Raw genomic sequence first — 27,390 nt, 5'->3', positions numbered from 1 at the left:
AATTATTAGACTTACTTATAGACAATAATAAAAAAATACGTGACAAAAATAACAATTATATTAAAAATAAATTTGACATACTCAGTAAATTTCTTTGTCTCGGAGGCTAGCTACAGTATATTTATTTATTTTGGTACAGTGAGTGCGTAAGTGACCCGTGTAAGTGAGTATGTGTATACACTGAACAACTAAACAATCGCAGTAGAAATTCATCACATTCACAGACTTGAGTAACAGAAGCTTGTGTTATGTATATGTATATATATCAATTTTTAGCCGAGAGCCGAGAAAAATAATAAATTTCATCAGTGCAGGTAGAAAAGTTTATTGTTATAAAATAATTTAAATTGTTATTTTTTATAATTGTTGCTGGTGGTTTTATTTTAACTGCCAAGTTTTTGTTTAATTGTTGGAAATTGTTCTGACAATTAGCCTAAAAATTGAGAATGTATTTGAGATTTTTTTTTTTTCTATGTTTAAAAATAAATACATCGTGTTTACGATAAATTTATAAATATAATTAAAATAATAGGAAAAAAAAAAAAAAAAAAAAAATTATTAAGTAGCTAGTATTTAAATAATAAAAAAAAATTTTCCGAACTAGATAATACAAATTGTAATTAATTTTTTAAAAATAAATTATAATTTTGCAGATCTAACCGACAAATTTTCCAATCTGCCACCGAATTTTCAATTATGCAACTTTACTAACCCGCCACAATAATAATAATTAAATTAACTAGCAGAGTAAAGTTATCAGATAACTTAAAAATGTTTTTAAGCTGCAAATGTCTAAACATAATTCTAAAATACTCGGGCCGTCAATTATTACCTACTACTCCTCAAGAGTTATCATTTCCAAACCACGAGTTTTTCTGCGATAACTCTCTAATAACTTCAGCAGCTGATGATAATTTTGCGGTTCTAAAACGCCAGCCAGCATTGATTGACGAGCAAGTTATTGACATTTGGAATATCACTAGATGTATCAATTGTTATCAGTACACTTACGCAGTAAGCGATAAACCGAATAACCCCGATAATTTATCATCAGAGGACGTGGTGAAACCCCCAATAATAAAACCTGTCATCAAGTACTTGATTTTAAACAAATCGCTTATAAGCGGTGATAACTTTTCAGATGATAACTCTGAATTATCACAGACGAAAGTTGAAAATTTACCTGATGATAATTTTAAGGGATCAACTCCAAAGGATAACTCCAAACTGACAATGAGTGATAATCTCAGGTTAGTAGCTAGTGATAACATCCCACTGATCAGTACAAGTACAAAAACAACATTAATGACTGATAACTCATCAATTATAAACTATAACTCACCAATTGTTGTTGATAATTCTTCATCAAAAAGTGATAATAAAACTATTATATTTAGTGATAATGTACCGTTGATAAGTGTTGATAACTCTGGCGTAAATAGTGATAATATTTGTTTGACTAATTCTATAATATCTATTGATAATTCAATAACATTACCCTCGACTACTAATTTAAATGATAACTCTGGTGTTATTATCAATGATAATTCAACTCTTACTAGTGAAATAAACAACTTTACTATGGTCACCGATAACTCAATAATAACTGGTGATAATTCAACTCTGGTGATTGGTGGTGATAACTCAAAAATATCACCAACAACTGGTGATAATTTCACAATATCAGATAACTCAATGGTTAATAAAAATAATATTTTTGTTAAAATGAGAAATCATCCAGATTACAGTGATATTTACAATGTTATCGTTGATAGTGACAACAATAGTGATGATATTGATGATAATGATGATAATGAGATTTTGATGATGCGAAAACAATTGTTACCAGAAGTTCAGGAATCATTGGGAAATTTGCATCAGCAGTATGAGACAAAGGTCAAAAATATTAAGGATACTGTTGAGGAAAATATTAAACAATTCACTGCTAAGCAGTACAAGTATCTCGAAAATTACAAAGATAAAGGCCATCATCATTATTATCTATTGACTAATAAAATATTGAGGAACGAGTTTAAAAAAATAAAAAGAGAAAATATTCAAGTTATCGCTGATGTTCAATCTAGTGATATTGACGAGGAGAATAAGACTGAATTGTTGAAGCCGAAAATAGGTGATTGTGTAAGACCGATTATAACTCAAGATAATTTTATTGTACCTGGTTATTTGAGATATTCAGAGAATAATAAGATGACCGACGGAAAGAGGGACATCAACAGGGAAAAGGAAGGTGGAGAAAAAAGGACCAAAAGAAAGCAGATAAAAAATCACAACGGTGATATTAATGACGAGGTTATCTTTGCCATTGAAGGGATGGATGATGATGATGATGATGATGATGATGATGATGATGATGATGATGATGATGATATGGAGGTTGAGGATAACAACAAGGCTTCTGACAATGAGGATGATGAGAGAGAAACGACAACCGATGGTATGCTATTTTTATATTTTTAAATAATATATTATTCTTTATATTGACAGTTAATATTCTTCTTTATTTTATAGATTCAGGTCAGGATGAAGGAATCTACATCCCACGAGTCCAACGAGGAGGCCATCCGACCCTTGCAAAATCCCTCCCAGTAACTGTTCCTAATTTTGGATTTGGCCGCCGCAAGCAGCGCCACAACGATGACCAGGTAAACAAAGTCCACCATATCATGGCTACTTGATTTATATTATTATCATTACAACAAAAACTAACACAGTAATTTTGTTCTCCAGCAGTCTGTAGACCCTCAGGATCCTCACAACATCCGTGCCTCGATCAAAGCTCTCGCAAAAAGCGTCCACGGTGACACGGTTTTTGGCGATCTTCCAAGGCCAAGATTCTCAACAGAAATTTGACTCGAACACATTTCCGAGTCACCTTCATCACCATAATAAAAATATAAAAAAAAAATAATAATAATAACAACCACTTTTAACACTATTAGTCTTTATTTCTTTCATTTTTTTATTTTTTTATAACTACAGTTAAATATTTAAGTATTAAAAATATAAGCAAATATTTTTAATTATATTGACAAAAAAAAATTCATATCCAAAATATTTTTTTTTTTTTGTTAAATTTAAATATATATATATTGTCAACTTGATAGTTATTAAAATAGTTTTTTTTTTTTTTTTTTTTATTGAATTTAAAATGTTTATAAAAAATCAATAAAAATGTTATAAAAATTTATCGAGGGCAGTTATTAATGAGTCCCAAATTACCACATCATATTTGAGGTGGAGTTCCGAGCCATCGGGTTTAAACACAAGTTCGTCAGAACGTCAATAGGAGAGCTACCGTCGTCTTTGGCGTAGACAGTTGCTCGCTTAAATTTTTTCCCATTCCAATAGTTTGCTTGATTTATTGAGTCCGTTGCATAAGACTCTATTTTATTAGGCATAGTGCCTAAACTTCCAGCTCTGGGTCTTGAAAAATCCACTTGATTTTTATCTCCACAATTTTTTTTATTAGGTCGAATTTTTGGACCCGATCGACGAAATTGAGCCCGATGACTGGCCCGTAAAAAATTCGGCTCAGAATTTTTCTGATAAGAAATTTTAGGGCCCGGACCTCCAGAATTCGGCTTTAAAAATTCAATTTCATTTTCTGATTTTAATTGGGTCCTTCTTTTGTTGCTTCGATTTCTACAAAAATTTTCTCGATTTTGGAAATTTTTTTCATGAGAAATTGTTGGCGGGGCCTGTCTTTTGGTCCTCGGAGGCTTTGGGGCCGGACGCTTGACTTTTTTTTTCGGAATCTTATTTTGCGGCCAGTGGGCCAGAACTGGAAGCCCGCAGGCGTTGTGCATGCCCACTAGGGGTACGCCAAACTTGTTTTTCTGTAGGGACCAATTACTGGAGGGTAGATCTGTGCGCAAGTGGTCCTCAAATACTTCAATCATTGCGCCGACGGTGCCAGGCTCTAAAGAGTATTTATTATTATTATTATTATTATTATTTGTGTTTTGGATCTTTTTAGATTTTCGTGAGCTCACGGATTCATGAACTTTGTAACGTTGATCAGAAAAAATGGGCCTGATTCGAAGAGTCCCAAAATTTTGGGCAAGTGAATTTTGGAAATTTTTAATCGGAATGCTTCTTACTGTTTTTGATTTTGACGAAAGAAGGAACTGATTATCATTGGGAAATTGACGCCCAGATTTTTTAAATTTATTATTTGAGTCAGAGTGTTGAAAAATTTCCATAAGGCCCAAATTTTTGGATTTGAAACTTAAATTTTTGGAACTATTGGGCCGAATTTTTGGCGGGTCAGTAAAAAGAACATCGACTCCCCGCTCTTGGTAAGAGTGGTGGGGAGTTGTCGACAAAGTTTCTATTGAAGTTTCTTGCTTGGAATTAGAGCTCAATTGCTCGATTAGACTTTTGGGACTTGATGATGACTGGTTCGGATGACTGCCCTCTTGCCACCTTCAGGATTTTCCGGTAATAAAAGTCGAGCCTGACATCTGCCGATTATCGAACCCGCCAAACTTATCTTGACAATCTTGGTAAGATCTACCTAAAGTCTGGGTGGACGTGAATGACGCTGCTGTAATATTGTTTTGACTTTGGTTTAATTTTTTTTTCAATTTACCGGATTTTCTTTTGTAGCCCATCAGCGTGCAAAGCAGAGCCCACAACTCGATCAACATTATTGATAATCCAATAATTAGTAATAGCAAAGCTTGCTCTTGCGTCCATTCTTCTATTTTTTCCAAACAGCCCTAAAATATATATTAAGATCATAAAAATAATAATTATAATTATCGCTAATATATATACTATTTGAAAATAAAAATAATTACCGTAGTATGTCTAGCACGTTTATGTTTAACAGGATTAAGTGTTTGACAAGTTTCCAAATCTTTGACAATAGGATTCAAAAAAGCCTCAAAATTATTAGTATTATTTAAGAGGCAGCAGGTTAACGGCACAATTAAATTCCGTCGACCAACTTCCTGTAATCGCCACCAGGATGTCCCGTAATTGTTGCTTCCGTTTATACCGCAGCATGAAAACTATTAACAATAGGACAATTTTTATAATTTATACTATTTTGATAAAAGGTTGTTATGTATTTTATTAATTAATTACCGTGGTTTGCGCAAGATCTAAAGCTGCAGTAAACTGTTGTCTTCCCGGTAGACCGTAGTTGCGCTGCAGGGCACGTAGTAAGGTCACAACTCGGATGTCAACTCCGATTAAATTAGGAGTAAAAATTGCGAGAACGCAGACTGTCAACTGGCTTATGATAAGAATTATAAGGATGATGATATACTGAAAGAATTTTTTTTTTTTTTTTTTAATATTATCATGTCATTATTTATAGCAAACTCTAAATATAAATAAACTTATTACCAGGACAGTGACACAATTGTTTGCCAAACAAGAAACCCAGCAGCCCAACAACCCGCTCAAAGCTATTAAAAATCCCACTCCGATTACAATCAATGCGAAATAGTAAAAAATTGGTTCCTTCACCACTGATTCGTCTGTGTTTAATAATCGAGACAACAGAATTTTATTATTGTCAATTAGTAATAAAATTCCTAGGGACATTAAAACTAGTCCAGAAATCTGAAGAAGTATATTATAATTAATTTTATTTAATTTAAAAAATAATAAAATTTTTTTTCCAACTCACCATAAAAATAATATTACTACAGCAAATAAATGCCTTTGTAATTTTAAACTTTTCACCAATCATATTAATAAAATATCAATAAAAACAAACAATTATTAAATAACATTATTTATTTAAAAATAATAATTCAATCAGTTAGACTCAAAGTTTAAAAGCTAACTGAACGTTGTAGTAATTTTAAATGCTGCTCCCCTGCAGTTGGAAATTCACTACACCATGATAAATATATGTACATATGTTCTTCATAATATAAAGCGTTAACAATGTTACGTTTCATCACGCGTCAGTGAATTTTAACTTTGTTTTGTAATAATCCTTCTTTTTTTTTTTTTTTTTTTTTTTTCTATATTCTATATTGTTGTGGATATAAACCGGAAGGAAATTGCTACGGAAGAGGTGAAATATATATGTATACAAAGGAAAAGGGTGTGTAGATATTTTTTTTTTTTTTTTTTAATATGATAAAGCGCGTATAATTGCTCTTACGAGTATTTTATACTAACCAACCATTTGATAATAATTTTATTTTATATATTGTTGATGTGCGTATGTCATATTAATTTTTAGTTTTTTTTTTTTTTTTTTTTCAAGGCAATTATAAGCATTTGTAAATTTATTTTTTTTATATAAATATTTACAAACAATTAATTAAAAAAAAATTAAAAATCTAGTAATTTTGATGATCCACAACCAAAACTAGTAACTTTTTCTTCTTTTTCTTCACCAAAGTCTGGCGGTAAGTGAAGTATCTGAAAAAATTAAAAATTTTTATTATTATTATTATTATTTAATAAATTAATAACTAAATATTAAGTATATTACCTCAATAACAAATTTTTTTCTTCTCATTTTAAAAGCCAGGTCATAAGATTCCGGACAATGTGGCGCCAGAGTGTTAATAGCTGACAATTTTTTAACATAAAGCAAACCATGGTAGTCTTTAAAAATTGGATTTGTTTCTTTGGAAGATCCAGCAAAAGATTCCAGTGCTATCGCTGTATCTGACAAATTTTCTATCCTCATCATAATAGTGTCCTAAAATGAATTGTTATTTTAAGAAAAAAAAATAAATAAAATTTTTATCCACCAACTGCGCTTATTAAACTTACGTCCTCAAAAATATTAGGAACAGAAATCGCGGCAACTGCGTAGCAATTTCTCATCAACGATCTAAAGCAGTAAAAAAATTTAACCACATCCCCATGATCTTCTGGATCTTGATCACTGATCCACAATCTAGATCCCAACCCGTGGATCACGATTCTCATAATATTCCTTTTTTCAGATTTGTCCGTAACGTAGAACCCACCGGACTTTAGCTCCCTCTGGAGTTTATTAAGAAAATTTGGGTACCGACAGTCCCTGAATCCCATCGGATGACATTTATTAAAGTTATCATTACCGAGTGGAGTCGTGATATCACTGTCAGCAAGGCAGAAAATTCTGTCCCGGTCTATAAGACTCGGGTCCATTTTCTTGGTCAGGTCGAAAAAGTGTCCAAAGTCGGTGTTGTACTTTGAATTTTTGCTTTTAGTCGCCAAAGGGTCACTACTGGCTTTCATATTCTCGTACCTCCAGGCAATCTTCATTCTTTCGGCGTCTCTTACCGTCAAAGGCGCTGCCGATACTGTAAACCTGGTAGACTTGTCCTCGCATATAACTGCTGGTAATTCACAGATTAATTTGTCGGGAGAAAAATCTTGGGAAGCGATCAATAGGTTGTGCTTTGCCACGCATCCTTCTGCGAGAAAGTATTTTAAAATTGTCTTTGCGTAATTTCCATATTTATCTTCCTCTGAAATTTAAATTATTATTTATTTTAATAAATTAAATGGGTTGAAAAAATTTTTAAATAAAATAAAAAATCTATTATGTAAAAAATAATAACTTAAATATGCTTTAACCCTTCAGGACTTTTGCAAAACAATTTACTATCATTACTCAAGCGATAAGAAAAACTCTCACTCAATTTGAAAAAAAAAAAAAAAAAAAAAAAAAAAAAAAAAAAATTGACTTATTTAATCACACAAATTTGCACTCTTACGGGAACCTCCGAACTGTACCGATCAGACCCGATTTTTTAAATTCTGACCCCTCTCTACTTTACTATTGCGATGACAAAATATCTCACAGAGTTAATAAAATTTATTTTATTTTTATAGTATAAAACAATATAAATAATAATATTTTAATCTAAATTTAAAATTTAAAAGAAAATTTGAGTTATTGATGAGCGTGAGAGAAAATCTTATAACGAGAGTGCTAAAGGGTTAATCTTTTTTATTTTTAAAATAATCTAATTAAACTCGTTAATTTAAATATTATTGTTGAGAAATTACCTAGTAGTAATATTGTTCCAATGGGTAATCCGCCTCCTGGAAAATATAATAATTTTTATTAGGGAAATTTAAATAATATTAAATATTATTTAGGACAATTACTCGGATACTTATTTATAGAAAAAATTAAAATTATATTTAAATTAATTGGATATTTAAGTGATTTATAAAATTTTATAACAGTATGTAAATATTAAAATTTTTTTATCAACTTTAATAATTGGGTAATTTTTATTAAATTAAATTTTTATGGATTATTATTATTATTATTAACTAAAAAATAATATAAACAATTACCAATAATAGTATCCAGTGATGGAATTCCAGTTGAAATCAATAATTGTGCATTGATAAATGACGGCTTTGTCCCCAAAATTGTTGACTGACTTTTTTTAATACTTTTACGGTCATTATTAGTCATCTTTTAAATAATATTATATTTTGGCTTATATAAAACAATCTTAGTTTATTTTTATATTTTTCACTTAATTATTTATCGATATTTTTTTGTCTTAATAAATTACTTGCTTTAAAAAGGGGAAAAAAAAAAAAAAAAAGGTAAAATGTGAAATGTTTTTGTTATTGTACACGTGAAAATATTTCGGTAACCTCAAAAATCAAAATAATAAAAAAAATAATTATTATTGGGATATGATAATAACAATTGAACCGGTTTCTAATTTACCTTCAAATGGTGGTAAGATTAAATAAAAAGCGCCACACTTATAAGAACCGGGAAATTTTAATTTTACAATCAATTTTATTATACTTAAAGTCTCAATTATAATAAATAACAAATAATTACTCGTAAAGTAATTTAACTGACTTATACCGCGTTTATTTGCAATTGACTCTGAATTATTTCATCTTTTACATCTTGATAAATTGAAAAAAAAAAAAAAAAATCATCCTCCTACTGTATTTAATTAAAAAAATTTAATAGAGTAAATAGAGTAAATAATTCCGATTTATTTAGATAAATTAAAATATTAATGTGATATTATTAAAACAAAAACTGTAATTAACATAAAAATGGAATTAATCGAGTACATATACTGAAACATATATACAATACCCGGCCAATACAAATAATTTAGATTGAACAAAATAACCAGACAACCTGAGACTCGACTAGCGGTACTAGCGGTAATGCCTCTCCCTCTTTTCCTTTATCCCCACCAGGATAAATCTTGTCATCTCTTCTTGTTCCTCTCATTATTCAATCTCTTACACACACACACATATATATATATATATATATATATATATATATTTATTGTAATAAAATAAAACATCAGGCCATCCATTCCAGAGCTTGGAACCCCCACCAAAATATGTCCAAATTACCTCATTATTACTCGTAACACGTCACATGGTATGCCGCCAGAAATTCTTCTTCTTCTTCTTCTTTTTATATATATATGTGTAGACATGAAAACACGTTATTCCGAAACTTTATAGAATCAACTGGCATTCAAGTGTTGAACGTAAAAGTGTACACTGGCTGTTTCGAGAAAAAAAAAAAAAAATATAATTATTATATCATAATAATAAATTTATTTTTTAAATATTTTTTATTGTTTCAAGCTGTCGCGACTTAAATTATTTTTTATCAAACGTATGTAATAAAAATTTTATTACTATATATATATAATTGGATTGTAAGTTTTATTTAGAAAGTGACTAGTACATTTTTTTTTTTTATCTTATTAGAAATCAATCCATATTTTTTTTTAAATATTTGAAATTTTAAAAATATAGATGGGAAAATTTTACTGAGAAAAAAAAAAAATGTAAATGCGATAGTCTTGAGATTTGAACTTAGTTTTAATAAATTTTAACTTAGATTTGAACTTAATAAACAATAAGATAATGCTAAAATTTTCGATTCCGGTAGATTTAATTAAAAAAAAATTTACAACTGGCAATTTATTGGTTCTTATAAAATATTACGATTTAATTAATTTTTTTTTTTTTTTTTGTTTTTTTGTTTTTCAGGGAAATGGCATTGCTCCGGTTGATGAAGCGCACAAATATTTTGCGACAGAGGAAAAATTACGGTGACAAAAAAAATTTATCAAGCACAAACAAACTGTGTCAATTAAATCAAGTACTGCCACGTGATAATAATGTGAGGATAACAAGTGCACAATTAGACGTAAAAGATAGTGTACCGAGAGATGCAAAGCGACCTACCGATCCGCTAGATTTGACTTTTAGCGACCCTGTTGCTGCGTTCAAGAGCAAATCTATGAAAGAGCTTATTCGCGCTTACGTTTGTTTTCAATTGTGCTCCTTTGATTACGTCGTTGAAAATAACGCCAAAGTTAGTATTTCCCTATAATTATTTATACTGCTATTAGCTACATAAACCTCAATATTATTATTAAATCAGGATCAATTGAATAAAATATAATAAAATATAACCTCGGTGGTAAATTAACTTGAGAAATAAATATCACACGTCTTACAAGTGTTTTTTCGACATTTCAAGTGTTTCTTTCACATACACAGAGATGAAATAAATTAAAATTATTGTTATTGTTATTTGGCTAAAAATATTTTTATTTTAATTTTCATTACAACAATACAATAAAATATTATATTATAAATAATAGTGACAATAATTATCTTTAATATATCATTATTATTATTATTATTATTATTGACACGGTATTGACATATATATATATATATACTCTTAATTCATAGATTGTTAAATTGCGATAAATCGTGTCAGCTAGGTTTAATAGAATGATAATAATAATAAGAATATATAGGATATGAGCTACTTTAATATTTGAATAAGACCGCACAAAGAATTTTATTTAAAATGATAATTGTTAATAATATTTGTATAATTTAATCTACAATATTTTATTTTTCAGATAATGAAAATAGCCCAAAATATTCTCGGTGAAAAAATCTTTACATATTTAATGAAATCAACATTTTACGGGCATTTTGTCGCTGGAGAAGACGAAATCCACATTCGTCCGACCCTGGACCGACTTCGTCAGTTTGGAGTTAAACCTCTTCTGGATTATTCCGTTGAGGAAGACCTCTCCAAAGAAGAAGCTGAGAGGCGAGAAGTAAAGTCAGTATTTTTTTAATCAAAAAGAAAAAAAAAATACTAAAAATTATAGAATAATCTAAAAATATTTTTCTTATTCCAGAGCCTCAATTTCAGAAGCTGGAGACGAAAACAAAGAAGGAACAATAAAAAAGTACCACTTGGAAAAATCATTTGCCGACCGTCGGTACAAAGTTTCGTCGGCAAGAACATACTTTTACCTTAATGAGGCTTCCTGCGAGCGAAACATGGATATTTTTATAAAATGCGTCAAAGCAGTTTCCAGTAAGATTTTTTTTTTTTTTTTTTTTTTTTTAAGAGCGGTTTATAGTTGATTTTCAAACGTATTTTTCTCATGTATGTGATAAAATTTCGAAAAAAAAAAAACGCTTCCCTCTTCGATAGATAATTTAATTATCTATCGAAGAGCGAAGCGCTTTTTTGGAAAATTTTCATTTATTTATGCATAAAATCCGTTTTAAGATTCCATTTTTTGTACAAGTATGACAGAGATACTTTCGTTTGTCCAATAGAGGGTGAGAGAGAGAAAAAATGTAAACCCTTCTTAATAGAAAATTTCTTAAAGTTAATTGTTTAGTTTTAAATATTATTTATTTATTATTACAGCGGCCTCTGTCGGTACCGGGATGATTGCAATAAAATTGACAGCGCTGGGGCGCCCTCAGCTTCTGGTAAAATTTTTTTTTTTTTTTTTTTTTATTTATAAAAATAAAAAATTTAATTAATTGTAATTTATTATGCAGCTACAATTGTCAGAAGTGATAATGCGCGCGCGCCAGTACATGTCTGAGGTAGTGGGGGGAGAGGGTGCCGTACTGGCTCACCACACTTCGCCAGAGGAGCTTAAAAAAAAGTTTGAGGACGCGCATATCACTGACGCTGCACCGGTAAAGAAATTTCTCAATGAACTCCAGTCGGATAATGAAGGGTATGTTTTATAATTAATTAAATTAATCATTTTATCTGCTACAAAAATGTATTTTGTAGGTTTATTGATTTAATTAATAATTTAGGGTGATTCATCTTTTCCCCTGGAGCGGAATTTTAAATGAAAATTATGAATTGAGTGAGACATTCCAGGTACCGGATATAAAAACGGGGAGGATGGTCAAGTTAATGACCCAGCTGACGCGTAAGGAGGAGGAAATGTTTAGGAATATGATCAGGCGGTTAAACAATATTGCAACGGTGAATTTAATTTTCGGCTATTTATAAATAATAATTGGTTATAATTTATTATTATTAATTAGATTGCAGATAAATTGAATGTCAGAATAATGATCGACGCAGAGCAGACATATTTCCAACCAGCGATTTCACGTCTTACTTTAGAGATGATGAGAAAGTACAATACTCGGAGGGTAAGTTTTTTTTTTTTTTTTTTTTTTTTTTTTTTTTTTTTTTCCTCTTGAGAAAATTTTTTTTTTTTGGCTCGTGAAATCAAACTAACCTTGGATTGATTGAAAAAAATTTCAGCCTGTGGTATTCAACACATATCAAACATATCTAAAAGACACCTGGAACGAAGTCAAGACTGACTTGGAGCAAGCAGAGCGGCAAAAGTTCTACTTTGGGGCGAAAATCGTCCGAGGCGCTTACATCGAGCAAGAGAGGGCGCGAGCTTTGGCTATGGGGTACCCAGACCCGACGAATCCGACCTATCAGGCTACTACCGAGTCCTATCATCGTACTTTGATGGAGTGTCTCAAGAAAATGAAACAGTACAAGGATCAAGGAATCGATCCCAAAAGGCTTGCTATTATGGTAGCTTCTCACAATGAAGACACTGTTAGATTTGCTATAGAAAAGTAAGTTATTAAAAAATTAGGGTAATTTAATAGGATCCGGACAGTAAAAAATTTTTCGTCAAATTTAACATAAAAATTTGTGTTGATGACTTTTTTTTTTACACAATCTGTGTTGAATCAAAACATAATAAAATATTTAATTTTACACAAAAATTTTTACACTTTACACAATGACGAAAAATTTTTTACTTCGCGATGTTAAAAATAATATAATAATAATAATAATAATAATAATAATAATAATTTTCTCTTTAAGGATGAAGGAAATTGGAATTTCTCCAGAGGACAAAGTTATATGTTTTGGTCAATTACTTGGAATGTGTGATTACGTCACATTTCCTTTAGGTAAAAAATTAAAAATTAATTGAAAAAAAAAAAAAATTAAAATTAAATTTTTTTTTTTTTTTGTTTTTTTGTTTTTTAGGACAATCAGGATACTCTGTATATAAATACATCCCTTACGGACCAGTAAAGGAAGTTCTTCCATACTTGTCACGACGTGCCCACGAAAATTGTGCAATCCTCGTTAAAATAAACAAAGAAAAAAAATTGCTTATGTCTGAAATATTACGGCGCTTGCGCAGTGGGCAGCTCTTTTACAAACCGGTCGGCCATTACACTCCAGTATAACACAAAAATATAACAAATATAATAAATATTTAATAATAAATAAATTTAGTAAAATTTTATTTATTTTCTTAGTTTTCAAAATTAAGATTTATTAAAATTTTGTATTTTTTATTTTAGACAGGTGAAATTTTTAACCAAGACATCTTGTCATCTTTAGAGGGCTATTATTTAAAAAATTCAATAAATTTTAATAAATATATAATTATTAATATTAATATTAATAAAAAAATTAGGAAAACGGTTAACCCTGAAGGCCATCCCTGAAACTTCCCGCTATAATTCCATACTTAAACGCTTATTAATTTTTGGAGTTGAACCATCAAGCTATTTAAAAGTTATTCCAAAAAAATCACATATGAAAAAAAATTTTTTTTTTCAGTTTTTTCAAGATTTATCAAAAACTATTGATCTGAATCGATCCAAATAGTTTTCAAAATCTAAGTTTGGTCAAGCCCTTTTGAGTGGCACCAACCGCGATCAAATCGGTCAAGCCGTTCGAAAGTTATATAAGCGGTTCACATACTTTCACACACACATACATACAGACATAGTGACCAACCTCTAAAGGGGAAGTTAAAAAAATAAAAACGGATATTAAAATAGATCAACAGACTCGATAGAGTCTGGCGCCAAGTTCCGTTCTCAAGCCAGACTACCGAGTGTGTATATACCGTAAGCAGAACGGTTTTTTCAGGTTACAAATTTTTTTTTCAAATTTATTTTGATTTTTTTTTTTTATATAATATTTTATAATAGTAGTTGATGCTTTTTATTACGCGTATTACTTGATTATTATCAATTATCTTTATAATTTCTATTTAAAATTATTAAAAATAATCAGCACAAACTATAATGATCCAGATTTTTAGATTTGAACTTTTTTCTTATGTAAAAAGCGGACGGCCAGAGACTAAATAATATAAGGATGCATGCTAATCTTATAATAGTAGATGGAAAACTACAGTGAAAAAAAGATATTTGACAGCTTGCAATTACACACGCCAGGCGGCGCAAGAATAACTTTTACATGAACTATAGCTTAAAGGGGATAGTTTGCCACCGGAAATTTATTAAATTATTAAAATTGTCAATTTTTATTATAATTACAAAAAATAGTGAAATCCGAACAAAAACAGTTTCACTGTAAAAAAATTGCGCCAAGTCCACGTTCATAAGAAAAATTTTTATTTCTTTACAAAAAGATATAAAATAAAAAATTAAAAAATCCAAGTAACCGATATAAGTTGTATATGATTTTTGGACATTAAAAAAAATTTTTTTGTAAATTTAAAAATTAAAAGAAACAATTTTGGAACTTACTTGGTGTGCGTCATTGTGTACTTGAATTTTTTTTAAAAGTCATAGTAGATAGATTTTAGGAATTTCATAAAAAGTGAAATATTTCGTAGCCACGCACACTAAATACGTTCCAAAATTGTTTCTTTTAATTTTTAAATTTACAACAAAATTTTTTTTAATGTCCAAAAATCATATACAACTTATATCGGTTACTTGGATTTTTTAATTTTTTATTTTATATCTTTTTGTAAAGAAATAAAAATTTTTTTTCTTAATAGTCTTATGAACGTGGACTTGAAAAAAGTATCTCGCCTTCAAACTAATCTGCTAGTTTACAAATTCCTGATTCGCACTGGTACAAAGTTGACAAGCAGTCTTCTGATGAATTACATCCACCGCCCGGAAGACTGTAGACCTTGTTATTGTATTTTAACTCTAAGGCACCACTATACCCACTACCATAGTCCGTCTGACTCTGTTTTATTAATTGTTTATTTTCAAAAATAATTATCATTTCAGACAGACTTCATTTAATATAATCAAATTTTTTTTTAAGCTTACCTTCAAATATCCAAAAGATGATTCAAAGACACTCACCAAATAAATAATAAGAAAAATAAAACTTATGTTTTAAATTTTTAAAACCTTTAGTTACTTTTTTTTTAAACAATTATCAAGTCAAGTAGCTTAGAAGAACAAGAGCAAATTCTATTAACTATAGTTTAATCAAAATTATATCCATTATTCGAGGCTTTGAGTTTTCTTGATAATCATATTTTTTTTTTATTGGTTGGCATAAAAAAAAAAAAAAAGTAAGGAATTTTTTATAATCTTTTCGTGAGCTTTAAAAATTATCTATCGATAATGTTACCTTGAGTTATTTTGTAAAAAAAAAATTTACAAATTTTTTCTGGAATTAAAAATGTTTAAAAAACTTTGAAATTAATATAAAAAAAAAAAAATTATTATCTAAATTAACATTATTTTAAACATATTTATTAATATATATTATATATACATATATAATTCAATTAATTACTACAAACAGACTTTCATAACAATATATATATATATTAATACATTATTACAATTATTATCATAACAGTTGAGAATTTTTTTTTTTAATATCTTTTGAAGAATCCTGTTGAGAAATTCTGCGGAAAATTTTTTTTCTTATACATTAAAGTGAGATTATTATTAATTAATTAATTAATTATGAATTTAGGGGTAAGTTGGAACGTGATATGTCACAATACTCCATTTGTTGTCAATTAATATATTATGAATCATTAAAAGTTATTTAATTGTTATAAATATCACTATTTGTAATTAGGCAGTGTCTAAAGCTCTTGAGATAAATAATAATAATAATAATAGAAGTCGATGTTGCTTTTGGCTCGAAATCGAAATCGGGTTACTTTTTTTTTTTTTTATTTATTTTTATTACAAAAGTCGTGTTTGTTTAATTTTATATAAATAAATAAATAAATTATTATTGTAAGTATAAAAATTATCTTACAATTAACAGTTATCCATGTTAGTTTTTTTTTGTTTTGATTTTTTTAATGATAAAATTTTAGTAAAAAATTAAATAATTTACAAATTTACAGCGTTGTTCCATCCAGCTCTATATTTTATTTTGCGATTTGAAATGTCAAATGTCGATTTTTCGATTTAATAATATTTTAAATCAATTAAATCCCCAATTGATCACCACCATCACCGCGTGCAGGCGAGTTTCTTGAGTAAGTAACAAAAACATTACCCGGGATATTAATTTCCCCTGAATTTTTCCTACAATTCTGATTAAAGCTCGTCATGGTCAAATTGTTTTCATCATCATCATCATCATCATCATTATTATTATTATTATTATTATTATTAGTGTTAAGATTGCCGGTAGTGGCAACATTATTGGTACAATTGGGCCTGACAGAGCAGCGCCTGGATGAAGGTACTGAGGGTACTGAGGGGAACTGACGATGGCGACTCGTCGAGGCGGTTGATGACAATGAAGATGACCCAACAACTGCATTACCGGCAGCTGATATCAGCGAGCTAGACGGAACAAATCTCTCTCATTCACCGTGGGATATTTTTCTTCTGCTCTCACCGGTTATTAATTTGTCACTCGATCCGGGTTGAGTCTGCTGCAGACCATGGTGTTGAAGGTGGTACAAGTGATCGACAGTGGAGACTCCAGCTGTCGATGACGCCGACGCTAGTCAGGAGGAGGATGTCGTTACCAGGCATTTTCCTCTTCTGGCCAGACGAAGTTCCAGCCAAATGTAAGGCACCACTGCGAGGATCAATGACGTTCCGAGCCCGAGAACCCTCAGTCGGGTACAGACCACTCCGTGGAGGCCCAGTGCCAGGAACAGCCCAAGGTACTTCCAGAATATCGAGGTTGATAAGGGAGCTTGCCAGCTTGATGGGTACAACCCTAGTAAAAGGGCTAAAAAATTATATTATTAAGTTTTTTTTTTTTTTCTACTACTTTAATCATTTAATTTAATTATAAAAAAAAAAAAAAAAAAACAATTACTTAGGATTAGTGTCTCCCAGATGGCGTTGCAGACTCCCCAAGCAGCTGATATCACATTGAATAATGCTGGATCGTCACCCGCTGGGCGCCAGGTTACTAAAGCGAGTAATAAACACGCGTGGAAGGCAAATCCTACTGCTGAAAAAATTTTTCATTATTATATTTATATTATTGATTAACTTTACCAACAATTTATTACCAGTAATTTATTATCAGAGTTATATATCAGTAAAAAATAAATAAATTCTTACCCACAACAAAATGTCGACGAATATGACGCATCAGCATTGACAGAGTAACTCCAGCAAGAGCCTGAAGAAGTGCAAAGGTAAGAAAACTTATAGTAACAGGTCCAGCCCCATCTAGAGCGCAAACGACAAAAGCTTCGGTGAAATCACTGTAGATAAAACCTTGCTCCAATCCAATAAAAAGAGTAAGTGGTGCAGCCAGCTGGAGCTTTGGATCCTGAAAGCTCTGTTTTAACGACTGTAAATGCTGACGTACCGATTGGTGGTCAAGCGAACTTTGTGGCTCACGTAGTCGGGAGTCTAAAAATCCACAGGATATTCCAAATGCGAGAGCTCCCAGCCCCAAGTATACACTAAGGATTACTTTTGCTGTATCAACTGCCATTGTCGGTAAAATAAGAGTCTGATTGTAGAAGTAGGTTTCTTGGGGACAGTATTCCGCTCCACACGTGCTTCCGACGTCTTCAAGATCACTTGAATCAAGAGCTTTAGTGAGTGGATTTATAACTTTGATAATCAGTCCAGCAATCAAGCAGCCTGGAATAAAAATATTAAGAAAAGAGTTTCGTTATTATTATTATCATCATCATCATCAGTAATACCTAACTAACTTACCGACAGCCAGTCCCAAATCTTCAGCAAGTTTTAGAATCCGATTAAGCCTTCGCAAAATGCATTCTCGTTTCGTATCATCGGGATCATCAGGGTCATCAGGATCATCAGGATCTGTTTCGTAGATAACACTTAAATTACTCGCGCATATGTTGACGTGTGCGGTCCGTGATAATAACCACGGACTCAATGTCATTCCATATAGGGCGTAACTGGCCAATAAAACATACCACTTTGGATAGAGATGGGTCACTAAAAATAGTATCGTTACAAAATGACTTAAACATATGACAATGTTAGTCCCCAGTTTTTCAATAACTACTGTCGATAACATTGAAGTAATTGTCGCTATTGCGTACAAAACCGCGAGAAGAATTGGCCCAAGGTGAGAATTGAACGCCCCCAGACCAGCTTGAAGTGGTAAAAGCGGAAGTGTCGCCGCAGATATTGTCATATGTCCCAAAAATAGGGCAGCACAGTGACGGATTACTAATTTTCTAGGTGGCCGTGGCTGAATATTACATCCTAAATAACCGGTACTGTAGATATTATTTCCTGACGCTGAGGGTGTACTGGCTCTTACTGCAGCTATAAGACGGCGAACTGATGAAGTACCAGTAGCTGAGGAGGTCATTGATTCTCGGCGACGACACGAGAGGGCTGATGCGCGAGCTGAACGGCATGATATTGGTGAGTATGTTGTCATATGCTGAAAAAAATTTTATTTTCATATATTTATTATAATATCATCATTATAATTTTCCAATAAAAATTAAATCTGCTGGAGATATTATATTTTTACCTCTAACATTACGTCATTATCCCACAAAGTATGATGATGCCCGCTACTCTTAACCCTCCTGTTTGTCTGGGCAAGTGGAGGGGGTTGCGGAGGTAATTTAATCGGGCCAAATCCGCCAATCGGCGAGGGCCTGTGAACTATCTGGGGGTTCTGTTTGTCACGTGAAAGTTCGTGTAAATTCGGCAAGGAGCCCATTTTGTTAAAAGTCCACCTTCCTAAATCTTATCGATTTTAAATAATAAATCCAACTTTTATCATATATTTATACGATACAATTACCCAATGATCAATCTACTGTTTGGACATTTTTTGTGACATCAAAACAGAGGTATACAGATGCCTCCATTAAGGGATGATGATGATGATGATGATCCATGCTTTGCCGGATTTTCAAATTTAATAGCGCCCTTTTTAACTGATGTAACTATTATGCAGACAATTTAAAAATCAAAACATTTTTTATTATTTATAGTAATAAAATAATAATGTTAATATATTGAATTGCTTTATTAACATACTATGTATATATAAATTATATCTATCTAATATGCATCTGAATCTTAAAATCCTTTGATGAATTTAATTACAGCTTTTTAATTAATAAAATAATTAATCTTTATGTATATCTCATCACTTGATCATCATTATTATTTGTTCCGTTATATTATATATTACTGTTTGAAAAAAATATATATTGCATACAATAATATAGTGTCGTATTATGAGATCGGTATAATTATAATAGTGTGTGCATGTCGTTATCTTACCAACCGGTTATTAAAATTAACATACTGATGATTTAAATTTTATATTATTTTAGTGCATTTTGTAATAATATTGTCGATTATAATTAATCGATTGAAATAGAAAAAATATAAATTTTAAAAATTTCATTGATTTATTTACAATGAAAAAAAAAAAAAATATTAACAACTGTTGTTTTCCCATTATTTAAAAAATAAAAAATTTTTTATTTCCAGTCTACAATGTATAAATAAATAATTTATAATAAACCCACTTAATTGAAATTGTGAAATTCTTCAACAGAATTATTAATAATAATAATAATAATAATAATAATTTTCTTACCTCATTTTAGTTTCATAATTAATATCACCACTATAATAATAAATTTATAATTTATACCACATATTTAATCAATAATTAACATTTTAGACACAAAAATAAAATATATATTTAATTATTAATTGGACGGTTTTAACATACACATCTACAGTCATATATAATTTATAAATAAATCTATCAAAAAAATTAATAAAAATTTATAACAAAATCAAATTTTTTACTTTGTGGCAGAAAAATTATGGAAATATTTGTGGATTTTACTTAAAGTCACGATTTACTCGCGATTTAAAGACGATAGTGACAACAACCAATTGATATAAGTATGTCGTATTTAGTTTAATGAGTAAATATAAAAAGTACGACATGAGATAAAATGAGATACCAAAGGAGGAACACGATGTTGCAGTCTCCCACCTTTTTTATTTTCACTCTAATACCCGGTCGATAGTTACTGAGAGTGCGTATATAATACACGTATAAATAAATTCTGAGATAAAATGGACATATCAAACATACGGTTGCCTTTTTGTCGATATTAAAAGTTATTATCAATTTTATTTTTTTTATTTAATAGAAATTCATTTATTTTTATTATTTTCCATATAAATGAAACTTTCTGTAGCTGTCAAATTATTTAATAAGAAAAAAAAAAAAAAAAATTGTAGTCAGAATTTAAACCGATATCAATTTTTTTTTAGCCAATTTTTAAAATTAATTAAAAAATTTAGTTGGAATTAAAATTATTAAAAATAGTTAATGAGTATAATTTTTAATCGATATAAATTAATCATTAAAGGGTTATTTTAATTAAAGAAAAAAAATAATAATAATATTTTTTAAACAAGTAATTGAATCTTAAATTAAAATAAATGAATAAACAATCAGGAACTAAGTTCCATTGATTGATCTAAGACGCAGCTGCCATGACATTGTACTAAGAAAATATAATATTATCATCAGGACGTAAATACTAATTTATACTACGTGTAGTTACTGTTATTTACGATATATAATGTTATATAACTATTTTTTATTTATTTACTTATTTAGATTTTTATACTCTACTATTATTTTATTAATCGTTATTATAGTCTGTTGTGCACAGATAAATCTTTACACGATATTTTTTCTTCAAACAATGGTAATAATTATAATTGGATAATAGCTTACTTAATTATTGTGTGTAAAAACTCATCAATAATTGTTAAAAAATTGTATATATTTTTTTTATAATAAGTATATTCCGTGTTTCACTGCTCTTATTACTGCAGTAATATTTAAAAAAAAAAAAAAAAAAAAAAAAAAAAAAAAATTATTTTGTATTATTCCTATAGTAATTAGTGTATATTAAAGTTATTTTATTAATAAAAATAAAGCTAATGAGTAAATCCCCCGAAGCAGCAATCTTTCTATAAACTATTAATAAAACTATTTTTATTTTATTCACCCAATTACCCATTTATTAACAAATTAACGATTGCAATTATCGTTAATTTTTTGCAAAATGAGGAAGGAAGTAAACAACCGCCCGGGGGTGATTGAGATCGGTAATGAGATTTTGACCTTGAAAGTCCGATCAAGAGTAAATATTGTAGTAAATGGGAGTTAACAGTGGAATTAACAGTGTGCAATTTTTTTCCCACTTTTTACATTTCTTACATATCAAATACTATAGACGTTATATTAACATTGTTTAGTATGTTTAGTATTATATGTGCATGGGCCCCTTCTCTTTTCACAGAAGGTTGTCATTGAGCCTTGGAACTTTCTTATATATAAAGGTAGTAAGACCAATAATTCACTTTATTTCATAACTGCCCCTCTGGAGCCGAGAGCCGAGAGCCGAGAGCCGAGAGCCGGGAGCCCCAGTGTGCCTTTTTAATTAAGACCGGAATTGTTTTTTTTTTTTTTTTTTTATAGTTCGGTAGTTAATTAGTTAATTAAACAGGGGAAAAATGAGTTAAGTTAACCTTGATAATTACGAAAAAAAGTGAGTAAAGATTAAAATAAAATTTATATAAATTTGTGAATAAACGTTTTTTTTTTTTTTTTTTTCGGTGCTGGATATCATAATTTAGTTTAGTGGGTTTATAAATATATATATATATATATATATATCCTATACGAGTTAGTATTACGAGTAGGTAGGTTGCCTAACTAAACTAAACTATCGAAAGGTGAATAGCATTCTATGATTCTAGGTATGCATGTTTAGATTAGATAGAATTACAGTGGCGCAATTCACTATATAAAGTATCATACGGAAATTTATTTTTTATTCATATTAATATATCATTTGGTTAAACTGTCGCATCATAAATGCTTCATAAATGAGTTTTGAGTTTCACATATTGTCATATATGATTTTCTTGAAATTTCTATAATTATATTACCGATATGGTAATTTGTATTACATTTATATAATTATTTCCACAAATAAATCCATAAGGTATATAATTAGTAATCATATAATTATAATTATTTCTTGATAATTCAATTAATATTACTATTATATATTAAAAAATTCCACAGTTATTAGGCATCAGGCTGATCATAATATGTTATGATCTATCATTCTGGTTAGTAATAAAAATTGTAAATAAACCGCGTACCAAGTAAAGTAAAAAAAGTTTACCGAGGTGTCAAGGCCGGTTAACTCCTTTATGACTTGTAGCTTTAATCAAGATGTATATTTAAGATTATGGCCCTGTAATAACTATTTTTCTAGTCATGCGTTTACAATTATTATAAAATACCAATAAAAATTATTATTTTTATCAATTCGCGGTCGTCTATTAATTATCACAATAATAAGTTAAAATTAATCAGCTTGATTTTAATTATAACCGACAATATAAATTAATAAATTTTTCTATATATATCACAGCATTTATGACTATCATTTCAATTATAATTGTCTTATAATTGATCTTGAACGGGCTAACGGTTTTATCGTAGTTAACAGGAAAAAACTCAACAAAGATTATTCAATGAGATATATATATATATATATTTTTTTTTCTTAATTACTATATCTTATTTACTGCTAATCAGAAATTTTTTTTTGTACATACTTACCTTCAATTTTTTTGTTATATTTATGTCATTTTATATATAATAATTAATTTATTAATTTGACTAAGCCCACATATGATGGATGACACATGCTTTAATGTTAAATAAAATATTTGTCACCTATTGCACCCCACAAATTTGTAATCCGAAGCACCAGCCAAAGTTCCAAACGATTACGAAAAATCTATCAATTACGAGAAATCTATATAGCCTCATTAGATAATTACGTATGCACTATGTTTACGTTATTATCGTAACATATAAAAAATTCCTTATGCGTCTTTGTCCCTATTACAAATAAAAAAAATAATAAAAAAGTTTTCATCTTCTGTAATTATTACAATAAATAATAAATTAATGATCACCATATACAGCGCAGCCTGAATTTTAATGATTAATAATTAATTATATAAGTAATATAATATAAATACAAAATGACAGACTGGAATAACAATAGCAAGTGTAGATGTCTACCAGTGCATGGAATTTGCGTTAATGTTTCACATACTAACACTTTTTTTTTTTATTTTATTTATATACATATATCTTCCATAAATGTCTTACGGTAATAAGCAATGATATATATATATATATATACATATGCAGATCTGAAAAATGTGTGTAGAGTTGAAGAATCAAAGTTGTCACGACGCGTCCCTGAGCCAGAATCATTGAGATAGAACTTGGATTATTTTTTCATTTTTTATTATTTTTATGGTTTTATTGTAATTCAGTCACGAATACGGAACAGTTCGTTGTTTTTTTTAATTGATGACACTTTAATCAAGTTGTTAATTTTTTACTTAAATATTTGTTCAATAGCAATAATAATAATTAGTAATGACTTAATTTTTGTAATTTAAACAGTGAAATTTTTTGATGAAATTTTACCGAGTTTAAAAATGATAAAAAGAACAAAATTCCTATTTCTTTGGTAAATTTTTAAGGAATCAAAAAAAAAATTTTCTTTGACGCTTTAAAAATACCAATTCATTTTCTTAATCCCGAAAATCCTATTTTTATCTCTGCTTTAATCAATTTACTGAGTGAAAGGAATAATAATAAAATTAACAATAACATTATTATAAATTAAAACGATTTACATAATCGATAGACTTATCCACCTGTCATAAATCACTTGGAGGAGTGTCTCAAAAAAAAAAAAACTAACCTTCGAATTTAAAAAGCTATTATTATTAATGATAAATGCATAATTTTTTTTTTCAAAGTTTTTATTGTTTTTAATCGATAATAATAATAATAATAATAACAGTTAGTAATTAGCAATTAATCATTTTTTATGTTACAGATCCAGACAATTGAAAAACAAAGTTAGATAATTTTAAATTTTTTTATTTCTTTTATTATTGTCTAATCAAAAGATAGTAAAAAAAAAAAAAAAAAAAAAAAAAAAATAAACAAAAATGTATAATACATTGATTAATAAATTGAGATTTTTTTACAAGCCTTATGCACTTGCAGTTGTTTCTATTGGGTATATTGTTGGCGAATTGGGGCATTATTTAATTGGTAGATATTTTTTAAAATTTAAATAAAAAATTATTTTTATAAAAAAATATACTACTAATAAAATTTTTTTTTAGGATCAACTAGCAAAGCAACGGCAATTGATTTGCACTATGGTGATATATCATGCCAATTAAATTCAACTGAATTTTCAGTAATTGATTTACCAGTCCAATGTGAAACTGCCAATAATTCTGATTAGTAATAATTTTTTTCTAATAAATAAATACTACATTTTTTTTTAATTAATATATATATTTTTTTTTATCTTAGTTGCTTGTCATTGGAGCTTAATGGTACTAAATATTGCGAGTGGAATTACAATGGATTGGGCCTGGATTATCAAATATTAGCTGGCCCAAGTTTTATCGCAGTTTTTACTGTGGTTGGAGTTGCGTTAGGCATCGCTGCTGATAAGTTTAACAGAGTGAGATTGTTGGCAATTTGTACGTTAGTGTTCAGTATCGCCATTATTCTCATTGGAACTGTCAAGGAATATTGGCAGTTGGTGATTCTGCGTATGGTTTTAGCTGCTGGGTTAGTATGTTGTCACCTGCCATAATATATTAATGTATTTAGTATTATTTGGATATAGTTTATCCTGAAAAATTGTATGGTCACACCTGATTTTTTATTACAGGGAAGCCGGGTGTAATCCATTGGCCACAGGACTTTTGTCAGACTGGTTTGACGAAAATCAGCGTGGATTAGTTATGTCGATATTCAACTGGGGAATTTATGGGGGGTATGGTATCGCATTCCCGGTCGGTCGGTATATTCCTAAACTTAACGCTTGGGACCTAGTAAGTTGATTTTTGATTAACATTTATTAAAATCCGGGGGCCCATAACCTATTAAAATATAAAAAAAAAAAAATTAGGGGCCATAAATTAATGAATTACAAATTTAACTTTATTAAATCAGGGATGGAGAGTATGTTATTATGGTGCAGGAATAATAGGGCTCATAATAACAGGACTTACTGCATTCACCCTGTCAGAACCCCAAAGAAAGTCTATTGGGGAAGAATCTACAGGCAACAATTCCAATGACAATTCCAATAATGAAACCACCAAATTAACAGTATGGAAGGTTATTTTCCAGCCGAGGATCATCCTTCTTTGTCTTGCTGCTAGTATCAGGCATTGCGGTACGTAATTTATTAAATAATAATAATAATAATAACAACAAAAATAATAATTGTTATAATAATAATAATTTTCATCAGGTGGAATGTGTTTTGCCTACAACTGTGACCTCTACTACCGTGAATATTTTCCAGATTACGATCTAGGTTGGTGGCTGTTTGCAGTAACAATCGTGATTGGCAGTATCGGAGTGGTGGTAGGTGGCGTGGTGAGCGACAAGTTTGTAGCTAAAATGGGAATCAGATCGCGAGTTGCAGTTCTGGCAATCAGTCAGATCATAGCAACGCCATTTGCTTTTGGCTCTGTCTACTTTAATCCACTTGGTGCAATGATCACTTTGGGGATTTCATACTTTTTTGGTAATTAATTTATTTTTATTTTTATTAGGAATCAATTTTATAAAAATTTTAATTTTTTAATTATTATTCCAGCTGAAATGTGGTTTGGAATAGTCTTTGCAGTGATGGTCGAAATAGTTCCCGTGAACATGCGATCAACAACTGTCGGAGTATTCTTGTTTGTTATGAACAATATTGGAGGTAACTTACCGATCTTGGTGGAACCTACTCGCCAGGCAATTGGCTTCCGGGAGAGTCTCTATATTTACTACGCAGGATTTTACGGGATTAGCTCGATAATGTTTTTCCTTACTATGTTCCTGATGGACGGTGGAACGTCTAATAATAATAATAGTAGTGAGAAGCCAATCGAGAGTGGCACCACTGCTAGTGCAAACATTGCCAGCAATATCGAGATAATTAACAAAACAAACGGATTGGCTCACAATCCCGCTGCTTATGCTCATGACAACAAAATGTTTATTGATGATTCTGGAAAAGTTACTTTGGAATTGCCACCCCGGTTTACTTCCAGGTTTAATAATTATAATTTTTCTGATAATTCTAGGTTATAGAGGATAAAATTCAGGACGGGGCCACGGGGGCCGGGTAGTAGTTGTACAATTTTTCTATAAATTTTTTAAATAAAAGTTATATCCTTTAGGTTATTAGGTAATAATTTATATTATTATACATTTTTATAATTATCACCTTTACAATTTTTATCTCAAGTTTATAAATTGTTTAAAAAAAAAATATAAATATCATTATAGTTTTTTTTTTTTTTATCATAAATTAATTTAAAAATTAAATATCGTTATTTTTTATTAATATAATTATATAGTTAATTTTACATATTTATCACAATTGTCAATTCATAAATTTTGTAATTATTTATTAATATATATTTTTAATTATTAAAATGACTTTAGTATAATTATACTGTAATCAATATTATTATTGTAATTAAGTTTAAATGAGATAATTATTATTATATTTACAAAATTTATAAATAATTGTAATATATACAAATGATATATATAATTTAATTTTATAAAATATATATGAGATTAATAAAATTGTTGTGTCATGAAATGCAATTATTTACAATATTGTTTATCTTAAAAAGATTTAAAAAGAAATAAAATTTTTAACCGTATAATTTAAATTAATTATT

The 27,390-nt window shown here is 29.3% G+C and overlaps 5 protein-coding genes and 1 long non-coding RNA gene across 7 annotated transcripts; 3 read left to right on the top strand and 3 right to left on the bottom strand.

Annotated features, from left to right (window-relative positions):
* The first annotated feature begins 166 nt into the window (after window positions 1–166).
* On the top strand, window positions 167–26,892 carry LOC123270445. Of its 2 annotated transcripts, XM_044736492.1 has the most exons (11): window positions 167–314; window positions 654–1,563; window positions 1,606–2,172; window positions 5,303–5,325; window positions 24,621–24,730; window positions 24,805–24,928; window positions 25,001–25,264; window positions 25,368–25,530; window positions 25,652–25,877; window positions 25,956–26,234; window positions 26,307–26,892. In XM_044736492.1, the coding sequence occupies exons 2-11, from the start codon at window positions 772–774 to the stop codon at window positions 26,786–26,788; spliced, it is 3,030 nt and encodes a 1,009-aa protein (XP_044592427.1). In that variant the 5' UTR covers window positions 167–314; window positions 654–771; the 3' UTR covers window positions 26,789–26,892. The 2 variants fall into 2 exon arrangements, with proteins under 2 accessions (XP_044592427.1, XP_044592426.1); XM_044736491.1 differs by having other exon boundaries at window positions 654–2,172.
* On the bottom strand, window positions 4,186–6,219 carry LOC123270477 (CD82 antigen-like). Its single transcript, XM_044736552.1, has 5 exons — window positions 5,663–6,219; window positions 5,377–5,595; window positions 5,113–5,295; window positions 4,824–5,036; window positions 4,186–4,742 (listed from the first exon to the last, which is right to left on the bottom strand). Exons 1-5 carry the CDS (start codon window positions 5,723–5,725, stop codon window positions 4,449–4,451), a joined length of 972 nt encoding a protein of 323 aa, XP_044592487.1. The 5' UTR covers window positions 5,726–6,219; the 3' UTR covers window positions 4,186–4,448.
* Window positions 6,258–8,479, bottom strand: LOC123270474 (elongator complex protein 4). Its single transcript, XM_044736549.1, has 5 exons — window positions 8,299–8,479; window positions 8,002–8,037; window positions 6,772–7,457; window positions 6,485–6,697; window positions 6,258–6,411 (listed from the first exon to the last, which is right to left on the bottom strand). The coding sequence occupies exons 1-5, from the start codon at window positions 8,420–8,422 to the stop codon at window positions 6,322–6,324; spliced, it is 1,149 nt and encodes a 382-aa protein (XP_044592484.1). The 5' UTR covers window positions 8,423–8,479; the 3' UTR covers window positions 6,258–6,321.
* Window positions 9,463–13,592, top strand: LOC123270463 (proline dehydrogenase 1, mitochondrial). The gene is made up of 11 exons (XM_044736531.1): window positions 9,463–9,619; window positions 10,000–10,327; window positions 10,890–11,098; window positions 11,178–11,359; window positions 11,702–11,766; window positions 11,839–12,023; window positions 12,109–12,283; window positions 12,346–12,456; window positions 12,572–12,903; window positions 13,160–13,248; window positions 13,328–13,592. Exons 2-11 carry the CDS (start codon window positions 10,004–10,006, stop codon window positions 13,531–13,533), a joined length of 1,878 nt encoding a protein of 625 aa, XP_044592466.1. The 5' UTR covers window positions 9,463–9,619; window positions 10,000–10,003; the 3' UTR covers window positions 13,534–13,592.
* LOC123270464 (protein unc-93 homolog A) lies at window positions 16,398–20,170 on the bottom strand. Its single transcript, XM_044736532.1, has 6 exons — window positions 20,129–20,170; window positions 19,040–19,463; window positions 18,241–18,946; window positions 17,629–18,162; window positions 17,378–17,515; window positions 16,398–17,287 (listed from the first exon to the last, which is right to left on the bottom strand). The coding sequence occupies exons 2-6, from the start codon at window positions 19,232–19,234 to the stop codon at window positions 17,058–17,060; spliced, it is 1,803 nt and encodes a 600-aa protein (XP_044592467.1). The 5' UTR covers window positions 19,235–19,463; window positions 20,129–20,170; the 3' UTR covers window positions 16,398–17,057.
* Window positions 21,706–24,581, top strand: LOC123270494. The gene is made up of 2 exons (XR_006510611.1): window positions 21,706–22,115; window positions 24,510–24,581. It is a non-coding gene; the product is annotated as an uncharacterized LOC123270494 (long non-coding RNA).
* Window positions 26,893–27,390: the final 498 nt, after the last annotated feature.

The sequence above is a fragment of the Cotesia glomerata genome, linkage group LG8 (assembly GCF_020080835.1).
Source record: "Cotesia glomerata isolate CgM1 linkage group LG8, MPM_Cglom_v2.3, whole genome shotgun sequence".
Taxonomy (NCBI): domain Eukaryota; kingdom Metazoa; phylum Arthropoda; class Insecta; order Hymenoptera; family Braconidae; genus Cotesia; species Cotesia glomerata.
Note: the sequence above shows the minus strand (reverse complement) of the source record. Positions and strands in the feature narration are given on the sequence as shown.